Source organism: Pempheris klunzingeri, chromosome 2 (assembly GCF_042242105.1).
Source record: "Pempheris klunzingeri isolate RE-2024b chromosome 2, fPemKlu1.hap1, whole genome shotgun sequence".
Taxonomy (NCBI): domain Eukaryota; kingdom Metazoa; phylum Chordata; class Actinopteri; order Acropomatiformes; family Pempheridae; genus Pempheris; species Pempheris klunzingeri.
The window spans coordinates 9,143,343-9,169,511 of NC_092013.1; the positions used below are offsets into that span (position 1 = coordinate 9,143,343).

The 26,169-nt window shown below is 39.8% G+C and overlaps 2 protein-coding genes across 2 annotated transcripts; both read left to right on the plus strand.

Annotated features, from left to right (window-relative positions):
• The first annotated feature begins 725 nt into the window (after nucleotides 1-725).
• On the plus strand, nucleotides 726-14,623 carry ankrd52b (ankyrin repeat domain 52b). The gene is made up of 28 exons (XM_070842001.1): nucleotides 726-840; nucleotides 1,404-1,487; nucleotides 1,897-1,975; nucleotides 2,101-2,171; nucleotides 2,279-2,479; nucleotides 2,653-2,740; nucleotides 3,519-3,661; nucleotides 4,144-4,356; nucleotides 4,516-4,594; nucleotides 4,710-4,824; nucleotides 5,484-5,566; nucleotides 5,691-5,793; nucleotides 6,235-6,303; nucleotides 6,386-6,526; nucleotides 6,654-6,710; nucleotides 7,027-7,138; nucleotides 7,258-7,329; nucleotides 7,419-7,620; nucleotides 8,081-8,168; nucleotides 8,902-9,019; nucleotides 9,272-9,491; nucleotides 9,671-9,758; nucleotides 9,857-9,940; nucleotides 10,538-10,683; nucleotides 10,978-11,060; nucleotides 11,414-11,496; nucleotides 12,225-12,316; nucleotides 12,416-14,623. Exons 1-28 carry the CDS (start codon nucleotides 814-816, stop codon nucleotides 12,604-12,606), a joined length of 3,132 nt encoding a protein of 1,043 aa, XP_070698102.1. The 5' UTR covers nucleotides 726-813; the 3' UTR covers nucleotides 12,607-14,623.
• Nucleotides 14,624-15,785: 1,162 nt separating this feature from the next.
• On the plus strand, nucleotides 15,786-25,240 carry npepl1 (aminopeptidase like 1). The gene is made up of 12 exons (XM_070847191.1): nucleotides 15,786-16,078; nucleotides 17,820-18,005; nucleotides 18,222-18,392; nucleotides 18,537-18,626; nucleotides 18,738-18,819; nucleotides 19,230-19,372; nucleotides 20,240-20,317; nucleotides 20,421-20,521; nucleotides 20,715-20,838; nucleotides 21,356-21,532; nucleotides 21,959-22,069; nucleotides 24,325-25,240. Exons 1-12 carry the CDS (start codon nucleotides 15,929-15,931, stop codon nucleotides 24,481-24,483), a joined length of 1,572 nt encoding a protein of 523 aa, XP_070703292.1. The 5' UTR covers nucleotides 15,786-15,928; the 3' UTR covers nucleotides 24,484-25,240.
• Nucleotides 25,241-26,169: the final 929 nt, after the last annotated feature.

Consider the following 26,169-nt stretch of genomic DNA (forward strand, 5'->3'; position numbering starts at 1 on the left):
GAAGTGATTCCCTGGTTAATAGGAGCAAAACTAACTATTGTTTCATAAGTAGAAACTTTAAATGCAGAGAAACACCTCAGTGTGTGTTGTATTTGTAGTGTAAAGCTGGATCATTATTTTTACAGATGCATTAATTCGTATGTAGCAGTTTGCTGCTACAGTTAGATCATTTAATCTAGAACATTTTACATTTTTTTACATTTTATGTGAGTATCATATGTTTTGCATATAAATTCTTGATTTATAAATTAGTAATATTAGAAATATAAATTAGTATTAGTACAGTATCATTATATTGTTCCTTTGAGTACTATAATATTTCCAGTGGAAATCCTAAAATAAATTATAAGTATCACCAATTTGAACTTCAGTTTCTAAATAAAAGTACTTAGATACTTTCCATTACTGGCTCTCTTTTTCAATCGACGGAGATTTATTTTTAGAGGAAAGGCTAATGGTGTTTGTTCATTTACGCATATAAAGATGAAATTTTGGTCAGGTTCGCAATAAAGACACATCTAAATTTATTTAATGAATACATTATTTTAATAAAAAACAACGTCAACTTGTGCTCATATTCAAAAAAGCACATTAAAATAAGCAAAAATATCTGACAAGTTTATATTACTGGCCTGTCTAGTTTAATTCCTCCAAATCACGTTCCCCTGGCTTCTCTCGCGATGTTATGTAGCTTCACTTCAGATACACTAAGGAGCTAACTAAGCTAAAGCTAGGCTAACTAGCTGCTACAGAGTGACATGTAGTCAACTTTACTCTCATTCTCAATGAAGGAGCTTCCTGAGTGACTGGGACATGGAGATAAGAAATATCAAGGACCAGGTAGTAAATACAGTTTTTGTTGTGGTCTAACATAACGTCAGGTAACTAACAGTACTCCCCATCAACTCAGTAAACAGCTGGCTAATCATGTTAGCGACGTGTCGAGTAAAGTTTTCCACAAAGCTACTTAATGACACAAATGTATGTCCATGCAAAACTAGAGTAAGTGTCAGTTTGATGTGTTGGTGTTCTAAGTTTTATAATGCACGTAGACTTAATTATTAGGGTCACTTTGCTCCCTGGTACATTCAGTTCATATCCTGCTCAACAAACAGTTGAATCTTTAAATGATTCATATTTCTCTGCTGCATAGCTGAATTTGCTTTATGTTATCTGTAGAAGACAAATCTTGTGTCATTTTCCAAGAAAAATACTAAATCCTAAACATTTACCAGAAGTACTAGCAGTTTTGCATGATGGCTTAACTTATTGTAGAATGCTGTAAAATCTATTTTTCTCAAGTCAGATTAATCATTGACATTTTTACTGGAAATGCACAGAGAAGAGCTTATCTCTCTGCCTTTATTGTTTGTTGTTCCTTATATGTTTTGCATGTCTTACAGTCTCCATTGGTCCAGGCTATATTCAGCCGAAACACAGAAGAAGTGACATTTTTGTTGAACCATAAAGAAGATGTTAATTCACTGGTAATATTATCACACATTAACTCTGGAGTCATTTTGTTTTTTGCAAGGTGTTGTACCATATTTGGGTTTATTATATTTTAGGTCAAATGTTAACATGTATGTTGAGCTTGTATAAACACTTCAGTCTTGTATTTCTGCTTTTAATCTTATGCACAGCTTTTCTCTGAATATAAGTTAATATAAGTATGTAAAATGTATGTTTTTGGTCACTGCCAGTTTGTTAAGCAAGTTTTCTGGAGATATTGATGCCAAATGTCAGTGAGGTCAAATGTTTCATACAAACATGAGTAAGAATTTTAAAAAGTTGAAATTGCACAGTTAATGTGCAGTTAGGTTACAGGGATAATCTGATGAAATGGAGGAAAATGCGGTAGCTTCATATTTCATTGTCTGATTTCTTTTCTCTCAGGACCAAGAACAAAGCACACCACTTCATGCTGCTGCCTATTTGGGCAATGTCCACACTATGGAGCTACTTATTACTTCAGGTAGGAAAAAATATTTTGGGAAGCCTATCTTTCTTGTAACTAATCCAATGAGTCAATCAAGTACAGAAAAACTCACCAAAAACACTTAAAGTAAGGTCTGAGTTTGCTTTTACTTTCTGTTACAGGTGCAAACGTTAACGCTAAGGACCAGGGTTTGCTGACTCCTTTACACCGAGCAGCTGCCTCACGAAATGAAGTATGTTCCCATTTCAAAACGCAGAAGAAGAATGACTTTACTGAGGGCTTCACCACCACATTGTAATGTTTGACTTTCATCTTTTTTTTGTCTGTGTTTCTCCTCAGAGAGCCGTGGAGCTGCTGCTAGAGCACAGAGCAGAGGTCAATGCACGGGACAAATTTTGGCATACACCATTACACATGGCAGCTGCAAAGTGGGCTACAGGCTGCGCTTTAGCTCTGATACCACACGTGTGCAGCCTGGACGTTGCTGACAGGTCAGGAAGGACGCCACTGCATCATGCAGCACACAGCGGCAATGGAGAGGTTAGTCTGAACCAAAGTCATCTTTCTGATCTTTTCCCATCTGTAAATTAAAAATAAGAAGTAAAGTATTCTGTCATAAATGCTCAAGTATGTTCGCATAAAATTGCGCTGTCCACTGGACTATAGCTGGAGATTGAGATGACTTAATAGACACACTGGTTTACACACTGCAGATGGTGAACTTGCTCCTCAGCAAAGGTGCCAACGTGAGTGCCAAAGATAAGAAGGAAAGGCAGGCAATCCACTGGGCTGCACATCTTGGTAAGCGGTATTATTCTCAGAAGAAAAACAAATGTATTGTCACGTTTTACTGAGAATGCAAACTTTTTCTTACATGAATGTGAGGAAGAATAGATGACTTTCATGAAAGCACACAAATACACAATAAGAAACGAGCAAACAACAAGTTATTTTACTATGAAACGTACATTTTTACACTTCTCGAAAAGGCACATCATCCATGTGTATGTTTTGGTAGTGGCTGGGGCAGTTTATATTTAGATGTGAACTGAAGATATTAATTGTGCAGAAATTATAATTTTTTTTGCAGAAAAGATCCTTAAACAAACAAAAGGTTATTTCACTGAAAAACAAGCGTCTAAAAGATTTAAATGCAAATGGTGTTTACAGGAAATGTGCATATCTAATTTACACTTCTGACTGAGATTCCATTGAATGATCTGTTTAATTGGTTAAGCTGTGATTGTTTGCATAGTTAGGACAATAACAATCTAAATTTATCACTTAAAAGCATACAGAGACATGCATAAAAATTACAGTTTTTGACATATGCCTGTTGATTTGTAATAATGACTAGCCTGGATTATCACCACAGCCTCTAGTCTATTTAAATTAGATTAGTCTTGACAAAAAAGATTCTGTCTCAACAAGATCAAAATCTGATAAATATTGTGAAAAACTGGCCTGCACATCAACTGTGTGCACCAATTGTGCAAACAGGCTGGCAAGATAGAGATTGGTGTGCTGTGACGTACGTGCGTGGCAGATGCTTTTAGTAAATGCTAAACTCTTCTTTCAGGACACATGGAGGTTGTGAAGCTGCTGGTGTCCAACAGTGCTGATGTGATGTGCAAGGACAAACGTGGTTACACTCCTCTCCATGCTGCAGCTGCAGGTGGACAATTCGACGTGGTCAAATATCTGCTGAGACTGGTGGTGGAGGTAAAGTGACTTGGTCGGCCGTCGGCCACTAATTATGCTGCTGCTGCTGCTTCATCAGTGAAGTGTATTCTGCTTTTTACTGATGATACAGGATCATCTGGTCACATGATACATCTCAATATTCACAGCTGTATTTTATGACAAGGAATACCAGTACGACTTGAAAATACGCCGTGTGTGTGTGTGTGTGTGTGTGTGTGTGTGTGTGTGTGTGTGTGTGTGTGTGTGTGTGTGTGTGTGTGTGTGTGTGTGTGTGTGTGTGTGTGTGTGTGTGTGTGTGTGTGTGTGTGTGTGTGTGTGTGTGTGTGTGTGTGTGTGTGTGTGTGTGTGTGTGTGTGTGTGTGTCTGTGTGTGTCTGTGTGTGTCTGTGTGTGTGTGTGTGAGAGAAGCTGCAGGATTGGACCCTAATGACTTCGTTGCTTGTTGTGTTGTAGTAAGTTTCATTTAAAACTCATCAGTTGTTTTTCTCATCCATCTGTCAGGCCGATGAACCCAACGTTTGTGGGAACACGGCGCTCCACATGGCCTGTCACATGGGGCACGACGCTGTGGCCACTGAGCTTGTGAACTGCGGGGCCAACATCAATCAGCCGAACCACCACGGCAGCACGCCGCTGCATCTGGCCGCCGCCTCCTCCAGCGGCGTGCTGTGTCTGGAGCTGCTAATCAACAATGGTGCTGACGTCAACGTGCAGGTAAAGAGCTTGTTTTAAATAAGTGGATTTGAAAAGAAGAAATAAAAAAAAGTATGTACGCTTGTAGTCATTGGTTAGAAGATTTAATGTACAATGTGCAGATTTTGATCATTTCTGCTGTTCTTTTAGCTAGAAATGTTATTTTCTTTTGTTTAACAGAATAAAGAAGGGAAGAGCCCTTTGCATATGGCTGCTATGCACGGCCGCTTCACAGGCTCGCAAATTCTGATCCAAAATGGTAACACAAATTTACTCCATTCACATTGACTGATTCTGAAAAGCTTAAACTATTGGAGCATGTCTCGATCTGAATCACTTGATTCTATCATGTTTCTGTCTCCCTCTGTACACAGGTGGGGAGATTGACTGTGCTGATATGTTTGGAAACACTCCTCTTCATGTTGCTGCCAGATATGGTCAGGAGCTGCTGATCAGCACTCTGCTGACAAATGGTGCTGACAAGGAAAAGTACGTCTGTCCAAACCTCTGCTCGTTTCATGTTGGGGTTTTGTTTTTGTTGTTTGGTTACGTTGCTCTTACAGTATACACTAACAAGACTAGGAGGAGCCCATTAGTACGATCTAACTGCACTGACACGTGTTGTTTCCTCCCTAAATGTTGAGAGAATTTACACTCACATCCCTTCATCAAGGTTCATACAGGTGCTGGAAATCCTTGAAAAATTCTACAATTTTAATGAGGTGTTTTGCAGTTTTGAGAAATGCTTGGATTTTTAATACAGTGCTTGAATCTGATTGCCTTCTGACCAAATAGTTCACTTTTTAGATACATTAATAATAGAATTCAGAGAGAGCCCAATTGATTTGAGTATATTTTGTTTACAAAAGCTGTAAGGTGTTTAAAAATGCTCATGGAGTGCTTGAAAAGTGCTCAAATTTGTGGGAGCCCTGCATCATGTCAGCTATGATGCACAGAGATGTTAAAAAGTAGTGTGGCTTTAAAACAGCTCCATTAGTGGATAAACACGCCGTTGATACTTAAACATCCAAACCAGCAGATCTCACAGATTGTAGAAAAAACTTGATTTTGCACTTAATTTCCAATTTCACACAGAAAATTTGCGAACATAGCACTAACAAAAAAAAACTTTGCTCTGATCTCTAAAGACAGGGGATTCATGGGATGCTTCCACTACATTTGGCGATGCTCTACGGATTTCCAGACTGTTGTCGAAAGTTACTGTCTAACGGTGAGAAGCTGTTGAAGTCATTAAGCTGTGCTCATCAGTTTGTCCTCTTTCTACATTTAGTTACGGACACAACTCAGGACGTTCCCACATGACAAACTGTTTTTACTGGTTTTGGTTTGTTCAGGCCAGTTTTACATGACGCCGTCTCAAACGCCGTCAGTGGGGTTAGACATCAACAGCCTGGACGATCACGGGAGGAGCTGCCTGCATGCAGCTGCCTCTGGAGGGTGAGCTAACACACACACACACATACACACACACAGTTATAAGTATTTGTACCCTTTACATTTACATACAAATGCAGATTTCAAATTATTTCGTATGTTTTCCAACTGATCATACAGTTCGCCGGATGATTTTCTGTGTCAAACTATGGTCGATATTTTAGGGATGTCCTTTTGCTGGCTGTGAAGATTTTTGGTCATTATAAAATTGTGTAGCTTAAATCTTGTTTTTCTGGTCTTTGAAGCTGTATTACTGTCAGTATGTTTTCTGAACTAGCCAATTGATATAAGCCACAAATGCTACTTAATACTGCATGAAAATACCAGCAATCATTTCCATATTTTCAAAATTTCTGATTTAAATTTTTTGGAAGTTTTTGTTTTATTTGCCAGCAGCTCCACTTCAAATAGGGTGTACTGATGCCTTTTTTTTTCTTGTGACAGAAATATTGACTGTCTGAATTTGCTGCTGAATTGCACTGCTGATCTGGATGTAAAGGATAATTTGGGAAGGTAAGCAGCTTAGGATCACTGAAGGTATGAATTTGCTTTGGTGTCACCTGATATCACAGCTATCCCCTGTCGTACCTCGCAGATCTCCGTTGCACTACGCAGCGGCCAACGGGAACAGCCAATGCACAGTCGCCCTGGTGAGAGCCGGCGCTGAGGTCAACGAGCTGGACCTGACGGGCTGCAGTCCCCTGCACTATGCTGCTGCTTCACACACCTTCTGCGGGTGAGAGGCCATTTACTGTGTTTTTTTTTTGTTTTTAATGTCTTAGTCTGAGTACGCCATCCTATGGACAGTTCTTTGTTGACAGTCTTGACTGAAGTTTTAAACGCATCTGTCTTTCTTTCCACAGAGGGGAAACAAACTTTAAGCCTGACCACAGTGAGGAAAAGGAACAAGAAGCATCGCTGTAAGTCACATATTATTCACATTACACACACAGTTAATCATGAAGTAGATAAACGTTCTACTTTATGCTCTATTGTGCAGAATCCGGAGTTAACTTGCATTTCAGGCAGTGAATAACATCTAGAGTTATTGTGGAGCAGAGCAAACCTTTCAGTTATTTACAAAGAAAATTACATCAGAAAGTAATCCAAATGAAAGTGTTTGATTTGTATATAAAAATGCATTAAAGTTCTGATGTGTTGATTAAAAAACAATTTCCAGGACAAGACACAGAAAAAACTCATCATTTGATTCACTTTTTGTTGCTCTGTGTTCAGGTGTTTAGACTACTTGCTTGACAGTGGGGCAAACCCGACTCTTAAGAACAGTAAAGGTTACAGCGCCGTCCACTATGCAGCTGCTTATGGGAACAAACAGCACCTGGAGCTGGTCAGTAGTATCTTATATTTAGAGGCTTTCATTGTGACTTTTTTTTCCTGTTAGATGATTGTAGGCAAGACCAAGTTGAAGTTTTCTGTTGTTTCTTTTTTCTTCTCTCACTCTTTCAGCTCCTCGAGATTTCGTTCAACTGTCTAGAGGAGGTTGAGAGTAATATTCCTGTCAGTCCTTTGCACTTAGCTGTGAGTAACACAACTACAACGAACACAGTGGAAGAACACATGTTCACATTCCTCTGACTCTACTGTTACCATATATTGTTCCACCACAGGCGTATTACGGTCACTGTGAGGCGGTGCGCTTGCTCTCTGAGACGTTAGTGAGTCTGGATGTGCGGGACATTGAGGGCAGAACTGCCCTCCACCTGGCTGCTCAGAGAGGTTTTGCCGCATGTGTGGAGGTGCTGCTGAAACATCAGGCCTCCTACACAGTGAAAGAGTACAAGCACAAGAGGACGGCTCTTCATGCTGCAGGTGTGTGTGGGATCCTTGGGCTTTTGAGGAATCCATATAAGATAGGACAAATATACAGGATAAATTTGGTTTTAGTGTTGCGTTGATAGACTTTACAGACTTGCTTTTTGTATTTTTGTTGTTTGTTTTGCTCTATTCTCTTTTTTTGTTGTGTGTTTATGTGTGTGTGTTTATATATCTCTGTGTACACACACATATATTTCTTTTATTTGTGAAGCACTTTGTAGCTAAGCTTTGAAAGTTGCTGTTTAAATAAAGTTATGATTTATTATTATTATTATCATTATTACATTCTAGTTCACTCATGCACACATCATTCATCTAACTTAGAGGAGGCTATTCTTTCTCACACATTCACACACTGAAGCTATGTCTTAGGAGCAAGTCGGGTTCAGTTTTGTAATGATGTTGAAACTTTAACAACCATGCAATTAATCTCTCACTTTTTCCCTTTGCATAGCTGCTGAGGGCCAAATGGACTGTCTGCTTTTATTAGTCAACAGGGAACAAAGTGCCAACGTCATCGACAGTCCGGATATACAGGGACAGTGAGTCACTTAATATTTTCTAGGCTCATTTGTTAATGATTTATCGTGTAAACACCTGATTATGCAGATTTTAAGTACAGTACTGTTAATTTGAAACTTGAAATTTGAAACAGAATATGATAAATAACGGTACTGCTTATTTATAACAATAAGGTTACAATTTAGAAACATTTTATTATCACCACCGTTATTCCAGCAGCGGCTGTTTACTAACCAGCCAGTTTTCATTTTATGACTCCACTGGTTTAAATAGACTATTTAGATTTAAATCTGCAATAATCTTTATTAACGTTGTGTCTCCAATGAAGTTTATTGCAAGTGAAAGGGCAATGTGCAGGTGCATTCTGTTCTCTTACCTATGGACATTTCCTCCTATGCACTTGTCTGAAGGTGTGCATGAGCCTTTACAGTCAAGTATTTATTGCATCAGATGGTTACTAATTTTGCAGTAACACAACAAGTAATGAAGGGAACAGATGAGAGATTAAACAACGTCAATGGAAAAGAGCCAATGCCTGCACCTTCACTTCATGCTACAAAAATGTTTTTATTACTAACAATGTTTAGATCTCACTTGGATCTTCATCTGGCCAACAGTGTTTTTATTGATGTGATTTACTAAACAAAAAAAAATATTTTGTCTGAAATCTGTAAAAGTATAATACAGTCAGACATGATCAGAGAATTTCACAACACTCAGTTCCTGTTTTTTGTTTTGTTTTGTCGCACACAGGACGGCTCTTATGCTTGCAGCTCTGGGATGTCACACTGACTGCGTCCACATCCTGTTGGAGAAAGGAGCAAATGCAGATGCTGCAGACAAAAAGGGCTTCACTGCACTACACAGAGCTGTAAGTGTGTTTGCTGTGCTTATGTGTGTACATGTCCTGTCACTTTTTTAAGTCCACGTCTTTAAATCCTGTTTGCCGTCAGAGACGTTAGTAAGTCTGAATGTACAGCACATTGAGGGCAGAACTGCCTTCCACCTGGCTGCTCAGTCATTTGTCTTTATGTAAATGGGGGATTAGTCCTTTTCCAGAGTCCTGGATGTTGCAGATGTGTTGTTTCCCTCTCTCATCATATGTTTTGTCTTCTCCCTGCAGGCCATGTTGGGCAGTGAGGACTGTGTATCTGCCCTGTTGGAGCATGGGGCCTCTGCTCTGTGTAGAGACTCTCAGGGAAGGACCCCACTGCACCTTGCAACGTCCCTCGGTCACACGGAGGTACTCCGCCATTTGCTGAAGGCTGCTATGAAAGCTGACCCTCTGGACTCCATATCGGACTACAGAGGCAACACGCCCACCCACTGGGCTGCGTACCACGGTGAGACACCAGGGCAAGAATTCACTTCAAATGTACTACAGCAAATTTAACAAAACGAGTTTGGTTTAGTGTTGAATAGAGCGAATATGGACATGAACACATATACAGCATTATTTTGAATGTTATTTTGAATTTTATTTGAATATTAATTATTGGTCATTTGTTTCCTGTGTCTGTAGGGCGTGAGGGATGTTTGCAAATTTTACTTGAAAACAAACTTTTTAGCAACCAGGAAGGAAACCTCTTCACCGCATTGCACTGTGCTCTGTGAGTACTGGAGTTAATGTAAATGTTCATTAGATATTATTTTTGATAACAAATTTAGTGTGGTTATCATACATTGTACATGTGTTCCTCCTACACAGAGTTAATGGACATGATGTTGCTGCTGGACTTCTAGTGAAGACTGCTGGCCCTCAAATTGTCAACATTAGTGATGCCAAAGGAAGGTAGGTCCTGCTCTGAGCTTATTAGAAGAGGTTATAATATTGTATGCTGTGTCCAGCATAGTCACTAACAACACATTTTATTCAAACCTCAAATTTATTGATGACTCTAATGTAGAAATGTGTTATCAGGACAAGTTCAGTATTTCTAAACCTGTGCCCTATTTTTTTTTTTACATATTTTGGACTTGGCCCAGTAGATTGCCTTAGCCGGCAGCTGCAAACAAGCTCCAAGTGGGCTACAATGGCTAGAGCGTAATCCTTCATGGCAACCTTCCCTGTCAAAGTGCTTTTTTTCCACTGACAGGCTCAGATTGTGTCTGACAATATTACAGAAAGGATGCCAACACTGATAGACCTGTAAGATCCTTTTTGTTTAACCAGAAAACAGCCAGTATATCGCTCTCTTCAAAGCCACCAGACTCCATTGACAAAAACAGTCATTTAAGTTGCTGATCTACTGCTGCCTCGATCAGTCAGGTTATTTGTGCTATTGTGTGAATTTCGTGTAGAAAGACGGAAGTCAAACAGTATTTTCACGTTCAGAAGCAGTAAATGTGTCTCATCCTGTGTTTTCATGTGTATGCGGCATGGGTGCAGGACCCCACTGCATGCGGCTGCTTTTTCAGGAAACGTTTCTGGGCTCCAGCTGGTCCTGGCCCAGGGAGCAGAAGTCAATGCAGTGGACCTTTGTGGATGCTCCGCTCTAATGGTTGCTGCTGACTGTGGACAGACTATGGCTGTCGGTATGTGATTTAGATTCAGCATCCTAAAATGCATCTTCCATTCTTATCTATACCTGGGAAACACATCAATACCATTTTCAGCTCAAAAAGAAGACAAAACTTTGTTTCTGCAAGAGAATGCATATCTATATGACTGAACATTTTCATTTTTGTGTTGTCAGTTGTTTCTTTTTAAGCACTCGGTGATAGATGATGTTTTGACCCTCTCAGCCCTCACCAATGGTCACTTTTTATACACCTTATAAACCAGTTCCCCTGTTTGTTTTGAAAGGTGTCTTATTTTCTGCATTTCAGAGTTCTTGCTGCACAAAGCGAAGCCTGACCTGACCCTGGTGGATGTCAATAATAACACTGCCCTTCACTTAGCCTGCAGCAAGGTCATACACGCACATTCAAATGCATGGACTGTGTACATGCAGTGGCACAATATGTTTTGCATGTGTGTGTGTAGCAACAGTAATGTAACAGTCAGATATGGCAAAATATTATAACATCCTTGTTGAAAGTCAGTAAAAATGAAAAATTTTTCAAAAGAAACTTTTTATATTCATATCAGACTAAATTATTAAATATTTCTATGATTCATGTTAACTAATTTAATACTGTAGTGGCTCACACTGGAATTCACTAAATGAATCAAAATTAAATGAAAGGTTTAATTTTCAGCCAAAACTTTTGACATTGACAGCTTAAAATTTTTACTGTCTGTGCCATGTGTTTTATCCTGCAGGGTCATGAGATGTGTGCCCTGTTGATCCTGGGAGAGATCAGCGACTCCTCCCTCATCAACGCAACAAACAGCGCTCTGCAAATGTGAGTTGTTTTAAAACAACGGCTGCTACGTGTGCATGCTGTTGATTAAGAGTACAGCTAATCAAAACTTGATCAAACCATGAACGTTGTAAAATCATTAGCTTGGAATTTATGAACCCACTTGGGCTCATTATGCAGCATGCATGAAAGAACATAGTCACACAGGGCAAGAAAATATAACAGTGCAGAAGATTTAGACTCGTTGGAGTTTGGTACAGCGCTGATAAAGTAATATGCTCCATTGAACTGTAACCTGACTGCAAAAGTAATATTTGTAATATGACTTTATTGTTGACCCTAACACTCCGTCGTAAACAGGCAAAGGGAACTCTTGAGGTGACTTTTTCAAAGGACGTGTAGAGACGCAAATACATTGTGATGATGCTGCTGAATAATTGATTAAATATCAGTAGTATGTTTTGTACATTAACAAAGAATCCTGACATTTTTCTATTTCGCTTGAAGTTCACAAAGAAAGTTTCCTGTCTTTAAATTGCATTACTCTTACATTACTATCTCATTACTCGTGTTTGTTGCTCTTGTTTATGTTAAAATATTCTAATTTTTGTCTTTTAATGTAAAGAAATGTATGATATAATTAAACTTTCTGTCGTTATTGACTCGCCCGCTGTTGGCCCAAGTAATACTGTGTGTGAATTGTTTAACATGGTTGTATTTCTTGCTGAGAATTGCTCTGTAATTAGATGTGCCCTTCTCTCTCTCTGCAGGCCCCTTCACATTGCAGCAAGGAAAGGCCTAGCGACTGTTGTGCAGGTGTTGCTGAGCAGAGGAGCAGCAGTCATGGCTGTAGATGAACAAGGTAAGCATGAATAATTATATTTCTATCATACAATACCAAACTTAAAAATGTCCCTGAATGACACTGTGGGATAATTCTTCACCTGCTGACTCTCTGCAGGTCACACGCCAGCTCTGGCCTGTGCCCCGAACAAGAACGTAGCAGACTGCCTGGCCCTGATCCTGTCCACCATGAAGCCTTTCCCTCCCAGGGAGGCCGGCCCTGGTGCAGCTTCCCACTTCAACCCCATCCTGCAGAACTGCGGCATCGCTGCCAACTGTGGGTCCAGCGGCAACTTGTGTCATGCCTAAATCGGGGGCTGCACAGGTGTTCGACGGAGTGAAATTTAATCCCGGTGTGGCCCAAAGTCTCCACACATGACCACACAGACACACGTGTGAGTGTCCAGGAACATGTGTGGCCATGCATCGCCTTCTCTCATGTGTGCACACACCAGTAGCACTGACTGCTTCTCTAACATCTAGTCTTACATATCACTAATATTAACCATGACCTCTTAGATTATCTTCTGTCACACGAGTTGAGTTTAGCACATTTATATATATATATATATATATATACATATATATATATATATGTTATTTTAATGAAGTACTTAACATTAGAAATGAAGTTTTAATACGAGCACACCACACAAGCCTCTTCACTTGAACCCCGTCCGCTGTCGCTATTGGCTTTAGTTTGTTAACCGGAAAAGCCTGAAACCTCCATGTTCGTCCTCAGCTGATACAAGTGCAAGATTACTCGAATGATTGTGTGTTTCATCTGTGTGTATGTGTGTGTATGTCTGGCAGTGCTATTTTACATATTAGGCATTGCTTCTTAATATACTTGTTTTATAATATCTAACAGGTGCTGTAAACCTTTTATGCAATTAGTAAGGCTCTATTTTCTTATCCTGTCCAGAGTGTAGCAGACACTACACTGATAAAAATAACCGTATTATTCTAATATTATTATGAGTTATTTACATGAGTTACATTTCAGTTTAGTAATGTCAGAATTATGTGTATAGTAGCAATGATATAGTTTACAGAGTTTAGTGTAAATATAGTTCTTAAGATGAAGTTAACCTTTTAGTTAGAAATACCCAAATTATTGAGAATTAACCTCAGGTCAGTGTGTACTGTGCTGCGGATGCAATAAAAAGCACATTTCGAGCTGGACGATGCATTAGATAGACGTATCCTATTTCAGCGAAACAAGCCAGCGGTCAAAGAAGTAAATGAATTATGTGTTGACATGAACGGTTTTAACGCACAGGACAAAATAATTGTCCAGGCTTTGAGTGTGAAAGTCTTGCTTCTTTAGTAAATCTATCATTTGTGTGCAAGTAGCAAAAGCCCGGGGTGACGTCTTTAGATTGCTTGTTTTTTTCTGATCAGCTGTCTAAATCCCAAAGATATTTAATTTTACATCAATAAAAGACCAAGAAAAGCAGCAAATGCCTCAGCAATGACTCACTGATGAGTAAGTAAAATGTTAATTATCAAATGGTCAGTTTGTTTTCAGTTGACCTATGAATCAATTGATTGTTTCAAATAGTCCATTGAATTGAAATGAAACTGCTCATATCTGATGGCGTTAATAATCTCTTTGAAACACTAGAAACTGAATGAATTATTACTTGAAATGTGACATGTTCTCCGATTCATGGCTTTAGGGGAAAATCTCATGTAGTCACACTCATTCAGTATTTATTCACATTCAATAAATATGTTGAGTTAATATTTCCCAGATTTTACGATTAAAATAACTTTTTAAATAATTGTTTCTCTGTTTTTAAGTTGATTAGGTGTCACTGGCTCTCTCTTTAAAGATAAAGTTTTTGTAAATGGAGGTTTATCTTTTAATAATTTGAAAGCTGAAGCAGAGACTTTGATATTTTCCCCTTTTCTTTTTCATAGTATTACCTGCTGTGTTATCTTTAAATGGCTTTAAACAATTTGCACTCTGACGTGAGAAAAGTTTACATTTTACAGTAGGGTGACCTTCTTGGGTTTCTGTTAAATAAATATACATACAACTTGAAAGTGCATTTCACAAATTTAAATTTCAAATTAAGTAGAAACCAGTTTAGTTTGAGCATGTTCTTTTTTCATTTGGATGAAATTAATGGGAAAAAGTGGTTTGACATTTCTAAACACAAGTTGCAGTGAAATGTTTTGAACAATGCTTGTCTGTAGGACTTGCTCTGTTGCAGAACAAACTTTGTGTCTTCTGTTCATCTTACTGAGATTTCAGGGTTTAACTCACAACTTGAATACTCTGTGTGATTTTAGTGGTGGATGGCATTCATGTGAGAGAATAAATGAATCTTTAACCACCTGAGTGTTTATTGCAGTGTTTACTTTCCATTTCCCAGTTCAGTCTGAAGATAAATACATCTAACTAGGTGGCACCATAAAAAATGCCTTGCCACTCTAGTTGCCATCCTAATTTTGGACAAACTAATTCAGTGATATATATGTATATGTGCATTTCGTTCACAGATAATTCAGTGGGTTTTATTGGTTTTGTCTTTTCAGTGGCTTTAGTTTTGAAACGTCCACAACCCTCAAGTATACACATAAGAATATATGTATATACTGCACCACCATGTCAAACCTCTCATCAAACTTCTCTTTGAAGAGTAGATAACTGCCATGGCTGGTGCACTAGTAGGGATGAAACAGATACATATATATAGATTGATTGATAAAAATACACAGTATACAGTGTATAGTATATTAGGGCTATCAAATTTAAGGCAACAATTTAGATTAAGGAAAAATGCAAATAAATACATTTAATGTGTTTAAGGCAAAGTGACAGGCTTCAATGAATAATAGCTTTGGAAATAAAACAATTTATTGTTTTCTAGTACAATAATGTAATATTTTTGAGTGAAATTATATTTATTTGGGTTTTTTTCCGAACGAAACAAAAGCAAATATTGATTGTGATTTTGATAAAATCAGCAAATATGTGGCATGAATTTCTATCCCCCTCCTTAAAGTCTCTGTGCCACCCTATGAATATTTCTCCAGATCCGCCCTCGCTGCTAACAAGGTAACTGATATTCATTTGGATTTTCAACAGGCTTGAAACAAAATGCACCTGAAAAACCAAACAGTGAACTTCTTTTAGTGTCTTATATTACAACTGACAGCTGAACAAGACATTTTTATGCAGCCAAAACTTTCATGAAGTGAAAACACAGTGTGAAAAATATGGACAACACCAAAAAAAAAGTTCACAACTATTTAAAAGTACACCGTGACATGGAGATGTGCTGCTACACCTCTATCCTGACTGCTTTATCATCTATGTTTCTCCAAGTGGGGCCACAGTTTACCGAATGAGCATGATGATATATTGATGAAGACTTGAAACTAGTGACTGAGATCATAAACTCATGAGGAAAATGTGTACCGAGTGGAGTCGCCCCCTCCTGGCCATTAATAAGACTGCAGGTTTGAGGCACTTCCGCCTTCACACCCGGAGCATGGGCGTCTTATAGGACCCGGAGGCCGCGTCCACCTCAGCCTCCTTAAATTTGACGGGTTGGTCCCCTCCTGGCTTCCGTCGCCGGTCCGGACTGAGCGACAGCAGTCTGTCCGAGACACAAAAATGGCGAACGTGGTGCTGGAGTTCAAGGCGTCTGCCGGCTGCTCCGAGCCGCAGAGCCGCCCAGTCCTGATTATCGGACAGCAGGCACTCCTGCAGCAAGTTAGCTGGGGCCAAATCAAAGGAAAACTGCAGCCAGTCGTCGGCAAAGAGGTATTATTGTGAATGAAAATGACAGCGAGGCGGGCAGCTAATGTTAGCGCTGTGCTAACATAAGTTAGCTAAGTAAGCTAACAGAGCTAGGTAAATTGATGCAACTTGAACAAAATTAGCTTGCTAACGTTACTCAGTCCAAAGTTAGGCTTTAAATACAACGTTTAGCTTCATTAAGGAGACATTCAAGGTTTTGTTGGTGATTAATTGGTTTTTGTTCGCCAGTGGAAAAGTAAATACAGTACAATGCAATTTTCGTTAAATAAAACCCAATTCTCTGTAGTGCTAAGTTGTCTAACTCATGTAGCACTAACGCAAGTTGCCAGGTTTAGTACTAAACCAATACCAGTTAATACCAACTAATTAACTTGGCACGGAACAATGTAAGAGTGACTGTTTAGGCTTAAGTCTTAACTTTGAATTTCCTGGCTTTGGTAGTAGGCAGCAGGGGATTTTCTGTGGCCATGAGGGTAATGCTAAAGTCCTGCTGAGTGGTTTAAAATAGTAGCTGAAACACTGGAGATGCAGGAGTGTGTTGTAGACTGTCGTGCAAAGTCCTCAGAGCTGGTTGTGTAACACTGACAGCCAGTGTATCAAAGAGTCTTGAGGGGGTGAGAGTCTGTGGGGTCAAGGAAAGGTGTCCTGCCAGTCACAGAGCTGCTCTGTATCCTCTGCCAATCATTACCCAACGTCATTGTTTCTCTAATGCCTGCTCATGGGCTACAAAAGCTCTTTGCTCTTTTCACTGGACCATCACAACATTCAATAGGAAACTTTAACTCATACAGAATCCAGCCGCCAGAGATCTTACCATTACAGAAAAGCATCATCACATTACTCCAATATTTACATCACTTCACTGGCTTCCCATTCACCAGAAAATTCCTTTTAAAAACGCACTTATAGGTTTTTAAAGCTCTACATGGTTCAGCTCCCCAGTATATTTGTGACCTGCTCACTGACTACACCCCCAGCAGGCTCCTCTCGTCTTCACATCACGGCTTTCTGGTTGCTCCCAGAGTAAGATCAGGAGCTGGAAAGGTGCTTTTAGTTGCTGTGGAATAGTCTGCTCGATAAGCTATATTATATTAAATAAACTTATCTACATTTAAAGCTAAACTTAAAACCTTCCTATTTTTTCAGGCCCATGAACAGTGTGTGTGTGTGGGGGGGGGAGGGGGTTTGTTGGGGGTGTAAGTGTTGTGGGTATGTATATGAATGTATTCTTTGTCTTTCTGTCTTTGATATGCTTGATGTCTTTTTTTTTTTTTTTAAAGTTGGGCACATTGAGTTTCTCTAATGAAATATGCTCTATAAATAATGCTGCCTCAGCTAAACTAAAGCATGTGGTTGAGGCACTGTCTGCAAACATGTCACATTTTGTTCCTTTTTTACAAAGCCCAATCTGACAACGTCAGCATAATTGTATTGTCCAAACCTCAAACACATGGTTGTCCTAGCCTGGCCCTCCTAAATACCATTGCAATCCTCCTCAGGTGTTTCCAGGAGTGGGTCCCATTTCTGTTAAACTTGGAGAGTAGAATAATTTTTTGCATTTTGTAGTCTATTATATATTCGAGATGCAATATGTTTGTTGTGCTGCTTCATATATGTGTCTGTTTCAATTGGATTGTGTGCACTGGCACATCTTCTTCCTCTGATCAATTTATCTATTAATCGTTCCTGCTCTACTGTCTCCACAGTAAATCTAACATGTCAGTTATGTCTCATATCCTCTCAGATCTGGCAGGCGGCTCTCAATGCTTTGAACCCAAACCCCACAGACAGCTGCCCTCTGTACCTTAACCAAGCTGTGGTTGCCGCCCTTCCTCCTCGGGTCAGCAGACACAACAGCCCGTCTTCTGCCCACTTTGTGTCCCGTCTGGTCCGATCCTGCCTGCCTGGAGGGAACAACCGCTGCATCGTGGTCAGTATCTCTAGGATGGCATTTGTTCTTGCGTGTCATGTGATCATTACTCCATTTGGAGAGGATTTTCTTTCCCTTCCTCACCTCCTCCATGGATACAGATTAGGTTTGCTTTTCTGATTCTTTGACTCCCTGTGGTATTTAAATCGGGGTCATCCAGTGGCTGGGTGGCTTGTGCAATCAGTTGGCTGATATGAGTGTTTGTTTACTCTCCAGATGGTGTGTGAGCGTTCAGATGTGTTTCCATCCTCCTGTGCCATCGCCAGGGCCTTCCCCATCTTCTCTCGCCGCTCTTCATCCTCACACAGGACCCAGAAGAAGCAAGTCACTGTGGAGTTTGTGATCGTCGGGCAAGACAGCAGCCCTCTGGATGAGCCGGAACTTCAGGTACTGTGGTATAATTTTCAGCATTTCATTTTCCTCTTTTGTTTTAGGGCCTTTAGGATGTACCTCAGATATAGCGTGTTTAAGAACCATTGTGGCGCAGGTTAACTGCAGACTACCACAGCTGAAGGCTTTTCTTCTGTTCAGTGTCTCTCCAACGCTGCTGACGGGGTGCGGCTGGCAGCTCGCATCGTGGACACACCATGCAATGAGATGAATACCGATCACTTCTTAGATGTAAGTGAAACTGTTCCTCTTTTGTAAAGTTTTGTTTGACATGAACATGTCTACCTGGTTAATTATTATTTGGATGCAGCTTCCTGTCACAGACTCCCATATCTGTTTCAGGAAATCAAGGCTGTGGGAACTGAGCTTGGAATTACTCCAGTGATCATTCGTGGAGAGGAACTGAAACAAAGAGGGTTTGGAGGTACATATGTCTGCAAATATCTTTTTCTCTATTTAGTGTACATGACACTAATTCTCCTGCCAGAACAACTGGTGAAAATCCCAGCAGTCTCAGTAATTATAAGTTGTATTTGATTTCTAAAGAAGACTCCAGGTAGATGCACCTGCTTACTCACAATATGTGTATTCAGCAAATTGTTGGTAATTGTTTTGAAGCAATGAATAATTGACACATTTAGTGGCCATAAGAAATAAATTATCTTTGCATTCATCTCCTCTGTAATCCACTGCCATTTTGTTCCACTTGTGCCTTGATGTCTTTGCTAAAGCTGATTTTTACTATTTACCATCACGATTTTTTGCTATTTAAGCAAAATATTAACTTAATCTCCAAAATACTAAACTCTGTTACTCTGCCTTTTACCCTCTCAGGTATTTATGGAGTTGGCAAGGCGGCAGAGCATCCTCCTGCATTAGCAGTCTTGAGCCACACACCAGATGGTGCAACCCAGACCATAGCATGGGTGGGAAAGGGCATCGTGTATGACACTGGAGGACTCAGCATCAAGGGAAAGGTACTCCTATTTTTCCTCAAGAGAAGTGATAGTAAATAGAAGTGGGACAAAGAAATTGATTCATTGAGTATGTTAAGTAATTTTGACAGTTCCTTAATCCCTTGCTAATGCCTGTATTGATATTTTTGCTCATGCCAAATGTTGTAGTCTGTGAGTAAAGTGACATCATATCCACTCCAAGAAAAACAAAGCCGTAGTGAGAAAACACAGGCGGATGGTTAGCAATAAAACATAATATCAAAATACTTGAAAATTGCAATACATATCAAATCAGCATTCAAGTATTGTGATGGTTTTGAATCCCCCGAAATGTATTGTCTCAGCATTAATAGTAACTAGTGTACATCATGGGAAAAAAAAAATCATCTTTAAGTGATAATATTGATTGCTGTGTTTTTATAAAGGAATTCTGTAACATTTCAAAAACTTTGGAAATCTGGAAGTGTTTAGTTTAGATCTAGGTTGTTGGTTTTTTTTTTAATCTAGGCACCTTGAAAATGCTTGGATTTTACCTTCAAAAAGCTTGGTGTCGTGTGTGCTGGGACACTTACTTAAAAAGAGCCATCATTTTCCATTTTTGCAAATTTCCGTCAATTGAAAAGAGGTTTTGAGAAATTTTTGGTTTAGGTACCTGGAAAAGTGCTTGAACTCTGTACGTACGAACTCTGTAGAAAGGTGGCGCTCACTCGGAGCATGATCAAAGTTTACAACCCAGCTGGTTTTAGTGTAAGTATGTGGACTTATTTGTGGACTGGTGGGTCATTGTCATGCTCATTGCATGCTAGAGGTGCAGCATTAGAGAAACATCAGAGATCAATTTATGCCATCAGGTTTTCCACATGTAAATATATCCATTTTTCCTCCTAGACCACAATGCCAGGGATGAAGAGAGACTGTGGTGGAGCTGCTGCCATTTTGGGAGCTTTCAGAGCTACTGTTAAACAGGTGATGTGACCTTTTGGATTATTCCGCAGCAGCTGGCATTTTAGCCTCCTGTTTGTCTGCAGCACAGTTCTTTTAATCAGACTCTCCCCTCTGTGTGTTTCAGGGCTTTAAGGATAACCTCCACGCAGTGTTTTGCCTTGCAGAGAATGCAGTTGGACCCACAGCCACACGTCCCGATGATGTCCACACTCTCTACTCTGGAAAGTGAGACTCCTTTTGATATTATTTGATATCATTTCCTCAGTTTCAGTTGAAGAAGAGAGCATCAGATTAACAGATTTGTTTTGTCTGTGCCATCACAGCATCTGATATTATTTTACAAGCCAGATCCACATGAGTGAAAGTGGGCTGTAGTGTGAAATTATTCATCCATCATTTGTGTGTTTTTATTCTCAAGAACGGTGGAGATCAACAACACTGATGCAGAAGGCAGGCTGGTGCTGGCTGATGGAGTGGTGTATGCCAGCAAAGACCTGTCAGCTGACATTGTTCTGGACATGGCCACTCTGACGGGGGCACAGGTGGGTGTCACAGATGCAGGGCTCCATGCGGAGACCAAATTGGTCTCATATGAAACCATTTTTTGTTTGTGTGTGAGTTAAAATACCACATGGTTGCTTTCATTTTCAGTGCTGCCCTCACGTCTTGGTGTGCGTAGCGGCCAAAACTTAATCAAACATATTTAGCTGTTATCATGGTCTACAGTTGATTATTTTAAAAAGCAGAGAGGAGGAGGAGGAGGCAGGCAGGGGGAGACTCCAACAACACTGATGATGAAAAAGTCACAATGGCCAACACGGTGCATGTGACTGGGTACTCTATTTCTACCCCAGCATACCACAAATAGAAGCAACTATTCATTATTTGATACCATGCTGTACCACAAAAGTGGTGCTACCAACAGAGAAAGTTGGCAGCACCAGAGCTACCAGTGGAACAGTTGTACTGGACTTCTGAAGTGGCCTCTATCAATCGCCTGAAGAGACCTAAATCAGGTATTTTGTTTATATTTGAACTGTTTGTGTTCCTTTTGTCCAGGGGATCTCTACTGGGAAGTATCACGCAGCGGTGATGACTAACAGTGAGCAGTGGGAGGTGGCGTGTGTGCGCGCTGGCCGCAGCAGTGGAGATCTCGCTCACCCGCTGGTCTACTGCCCCGAGCTGCACTTCAGCGAGTTCACCTCTGCCATTGCTGACATGAAGAACTCTGTGGCAGTAAGTGACAAGCTGCAAATTCAACAAGACCTGACAAAGGGCACAGAAATCTGACACAACTGAGAGTCTGAAGTACTTTTAATTTGAAAAATGAAAGGTGCACTTTAAAATAAACAGACCTAGGATTTACTGAGGCTTGTTTTGAGACATTTTCTAACGTAATCGTAGCTCACAAAGTGGAGCACATTAAAGAGAGTGCCTTAAGAGTTGAGCAAAAGTCAACTGGATTTGCTGAAGGTACTTGAAGACTTTTCGCCTCCCATTCAAGAGGCTTCTTCAGTTCTGGAATTCTCAGAACTGAAACACAGCTGATGTTACTGATTGCCAACTACGTTTTTCAAGTAGAAGATATGTCTGGTAACTTATGTTATAATTTATGTGGTGTCGTTGCTGAAGTTTCTTCTCGTTTTTCTTGTTTTCTGACAGGACCGGGAGAATGCCCAGAGCTCCTGCGCAGGGCTCTTTATTGGATCCCATCTGGGCTTTGATTGGCCAGGTGTCTGGGTCCACGTTGATATTGCCTCTCCCGTCCACGCTGTGAGTACCTTGGATATATGCTAACAGATCTTGTGCAATCAGTTAGAGTTCTGACATTTACTGTGAAGCAAGTCCATTCATATTTATGACTTCTGTTGAATGTCTGGGGAAATGCTTTGTCAGGTAAGGTCAGGTAAGGTCAGAAGGATTAGTCAGATTTCGCTAGAAGACGGCATGCCTGTTCTTGCAAATTTAGATGTTGCAATCCAGCTATGTGGTAACGAGCATGATTTTTTTTTTTTTTTTACGTATTTTTACGTTGGCAAGAGTAAACAAACACAATACAGAACGAACATATGAGGTCATGGGATGAGAGTGAATCAAGGCAAGTTTAGCATCTTTACAATGTACTGTCACACAGAGTAAAGTTAAATATCTGTCTCATTGGCTAAATAAATACACCATTTTTCCCACCGTTTTTTCCCCAGTTCTTTTTGGAGTCGTATGGAGTGGGTCATCTGTTCTAAGAGATGTAGATGTTTAACAATATTAACAAAAAGGCCAGCAGTAGGACTGTTTTTTGGAGCCAGCATTTTGTAATGGCCTTTTTACTTGCAGCCAGCAAAATCTTAACAGGTAAATGTCATTTTTGCTCAGTCCATCAGGAATATGACCAAAATAAAGAAATGTAAAGGTTGAGCTGAAACTAAAACCCAGTATATTTGAAATTATTGTATTAGATAGAGGGATAGAGGGACAGGTCCAGAAAACATGGGCATGATCCGCCATCATTTCTCCACATTCCCTCCAGCAAGTTGACTGAGAACCAGTTTGTTTAGTCTTCTGTTTGGGAGTTATAAAAAATCGAATCAGGTTCTTCCAACAGAAGTCTGTCCAAGTTAGGGAATTGGTGGTAGAAGACTGTTTTCCAGGCATTCAGCCACATGTCTGCAGATATTTCACTGTCCAGTTCCTTTTCCCATCGCTGTTTTATGTAGTCTGTGCTATCCTTCTTCAGTGATTATTATTATTATTATACCATGGTATAGTTTGCTTATGAGATGTTTATTAATGCATATAACTCAGAAAGTAATAAATATTTGAATAACCATTGGTGGATCTATTGGGTTAGGGCCTTTCACCTTTTTCCAGAAATACTCACGAAGCTGTAAATACCTGTAGAAATCTTTCCCACCTAACCCATATGTCTGACATAGATTTTCAAAGCTATTAAGCTCCCAGTTTTTAGCAATAGTACATATAGAGGTGATACCAAGATTGATCCATTGTCTGTATCTATGATCTTGCTGTGCTGGTATAAAATGGGGCTCGTATGCTGGCCATCTAAGCAGTTTAAGGTCATTTTGGAGTTGGAAGTATTTGACCACTTCTACCCATACTTTCAGGGAAAGATTTCACCACAGTAAAGTAAATACATTTTATAACCGCACAAATGTATTTGTACCTGCATATGGATCTTTGCTTGTCCTTATGTAGTATTTGAAACAGTTTAACGATAACATTAACCTTTACCAGAGACTCGGTAACCTAAAAGAAGAGTCAGCAGAATGCTCAGAAAGACATTTACAACAACACTGAAGAGACTATGATATTATGTTAAGATGACAAGATTGTCAAACATTAAAGGATACAACCCTCATTGTAAAATAAATGTATTGTCAAAATATACAACCTTTCAGCAGAGTTCAATGAACAACTCAAACAAGAACAGTTGAAATGGCTCATCAATTGGCTCCAATTTCAACACAACATACCACTTTTAATGACTACTGCAGTCCCAGAATTATTCACCCCTTGAAGCCTCAGTACCTGCTGCCACCAAGTCTTGCTGCAGGTCTTTTGCAATCAGTGAGTGAAAGTGTTTTTGGCCACCTGTCTCCTCAGACATCTGGTTGCAGCCTGAAGGCCATGAATGTTGGTTTTTCATCACTTCCGGTGAAATCAGGTGGGGACCTGAAGCAAGAGTAAACTGTGAGAAATTAAAGTATTCAGAAGTTTACCTGAAGTCTCATTTCGACAAATTAGCTTTTGGGGGATCATTATGAACTTTTTTTCTCAACTCCTTTTCAACAACTGTGCTGTAGCTTTGTCACGCTTGTTCCAGCTCTTCACATCAAACAACTATTTAAAAAAATCAGATTCTCTGCAGTAACATTTATTGGGTTTCAGTCCCAATAATTCTAAATGAAAACGATGGTGGTTAGGAGGAGAAAAACCATAACTGCAGGGTAACTTTACGTTAATGTTGCTGACATCTGACACCTCGCCTTCTGTGTTTTATTTCGCATCTGCAGGGGGAGCGTGCCACGGGATTTGGCGTTGCTTTGCTAATGGCCCTGTTTGGTCAGGCTTCAGATGACTCCATACTGAACCAGGTGTCTCCTCTGGGCGCAGCCGGCAACACACCCGAAGACCAGATGGAGCGAGACTGCAAGAGACGAAGGCTGGTGTAGAACGCACACGACAGTTCACTCCCTAGACACCCCTCCAATCCACTCTGCTGCCACCACACACCTAAACTGTTGAAGCAAGAGCTCATCCAGTCAGTTAAAACATTTTAAACTGTGATTCAGCTTCCTGTGTTTGATATATATTTGACTTCACTGAATAAAGATGGATAATCCTCAGTAAATCAGGCGTGCTACGCATGACTGTGATAAGACACAGGCTCTCATTTGTCCTCATGACTTGGCACTTAATGCACTGATCACCTCTGTAGCTCCTGTCATTCAGCTGCTCTTGATGAAGATGAATTGATTATTATAAAATCTGAAAAAAAAAAAGCAGGTTGTTTATCCTCGTGGCAGATTAAGTCAGGTTTTACTAACGGGCCAATTTTTATTTTTTAACGTTTTTCCCCAAGCAATGATTCTGTAATTGTTCATTTACAGTTGTTTTCACATGGAAAAATACAGGATCAGGATCAGTAAAGATGGAGGGTTTTCTCTCTGGTAACCACTTAGTGTTCACCCTGTGTTTAGTTGGATTGTGTAATCTCTGGACCAAACTGAGGACTGAGCGCTTGCTTCCGTTTTCATCATTTCACAACGGTATCAGATGAGTGATTGACAAGCAGCGCCACATCTGCTTTGTCAGTAAAAAATGTTAATCTGTAAGTTCAAGTATTAGACTGATTGCGTTTCAAGTACAATGTTTTTCCACCCTTGTGACAATCATGTCCTTCAATAAAGGCGGTGCCATCTGACTTAATTTCTAAACTAAAGATCCTGATACCAGTTGAGAGATGTGGTTTGGTCTGTTTCCAAAAAATGTGCACACTGACGACCTCTCAGATTTTATCTTGCCTGAAATGAACCTCAGTAATTCACATCATCAAGTTATTGATTTTAGGGTTAGGATTTTACTCTTTGCCAAAGATCTTTGTCATCAGGAATTTATCTTGTCGTTCTTTAGACATCTGACACTAGATTAGATCTGTCATCAGAAAACAATCAGTTTGCATCAAACTCCAGAATCATACACTGATACCCTACAATCTAATTCAGAGACGCTCTATAGTGAGCAAAAAATTTATAGTTTGGATATTTTAAATCTGATTTTTTTTTTTTGCATCAACACTGAAGTTTTGCATAAGTCTTATTTTTGTATCTTTAAAATTAGACACATTTGTGGGACTATAAGCAGAAGTGTATATGCTTTTTAGGGCAATATATAGAGAATAAATATTACTCTCAGAAACTGAATAAAATTGTGAACAATGAATATAGTGTAATATGTAGTTTACACAGGAAGTAATTTTGGACTGAACTAAAGATTAGCGCCTCTATCATAGTATTTATACAGGTCGTTTCACATTGTCAAAGGCCAACAAACCTGGTTATCAGCCTTAACCTTGAACATGGTTCCTATGTTGTGCAGAAACACTGACTTCCTCTTTGGAGACGAGATTCCAGCTGCTGCTTTACCTCCTCACCCTTTACGAGAGTCAGCACTGCTTTTAAAGGAGGCTTCAGTTGGGTAACTGCAACGGCTTTTAAAACAATGGCTTTCAACTGTTACAGGACAGGGTGGTGCCATCTGACCGCTGACTTCTCTCATTTGAAGAACAACTCCCATAAAATTTGAGTGAACTCCGTCAGCTGAGAGATATGGTTTGGTCTGTTTCAACAGAAAAAGAA

Coding starts and splice junctions, on each gene's coding strand:
- ankrd52b (XM_070842001.1), top strand. CDS start 814: ATGGAGATAAGAAATATCAAGGACCAG. Junction 2,480..2,652: donor CACACAGCGGCAATGGAGAG/GTTAGTCTGAAC, acceptor TACACACTGCAG/ATGGTGAACTTGCTCCTCAG. Junction 11,061..11,413: donor TTCACTTAGCCTGCAGCAAG/GTCATACACGCA, acceptor TTTATCCTGCAG/GGTCATGAGATGTGTGCCCT.
- npepl1 (XM_070847191.1), top strand. CDS start 15,929: ATGGCGAACGTGGTGCTGGAGTTCAAGGCGTCTGCCGGCTGCTCCGAG. Junction 18,393..18,536: donor TGGATGAGCCGGAACTTCAG/GTACTGTGGTAT, acceptor TCTTCTGTTCAG/TGTCTCTCCAACGCTGCTGA. Junction 20,318..20,420: donor TCAGAGCTACTGTTAAACAG/GTGATGTGACCT, acceptor TGTGTGTTTCAG/GGCTTTAAGGATAACCTCCA.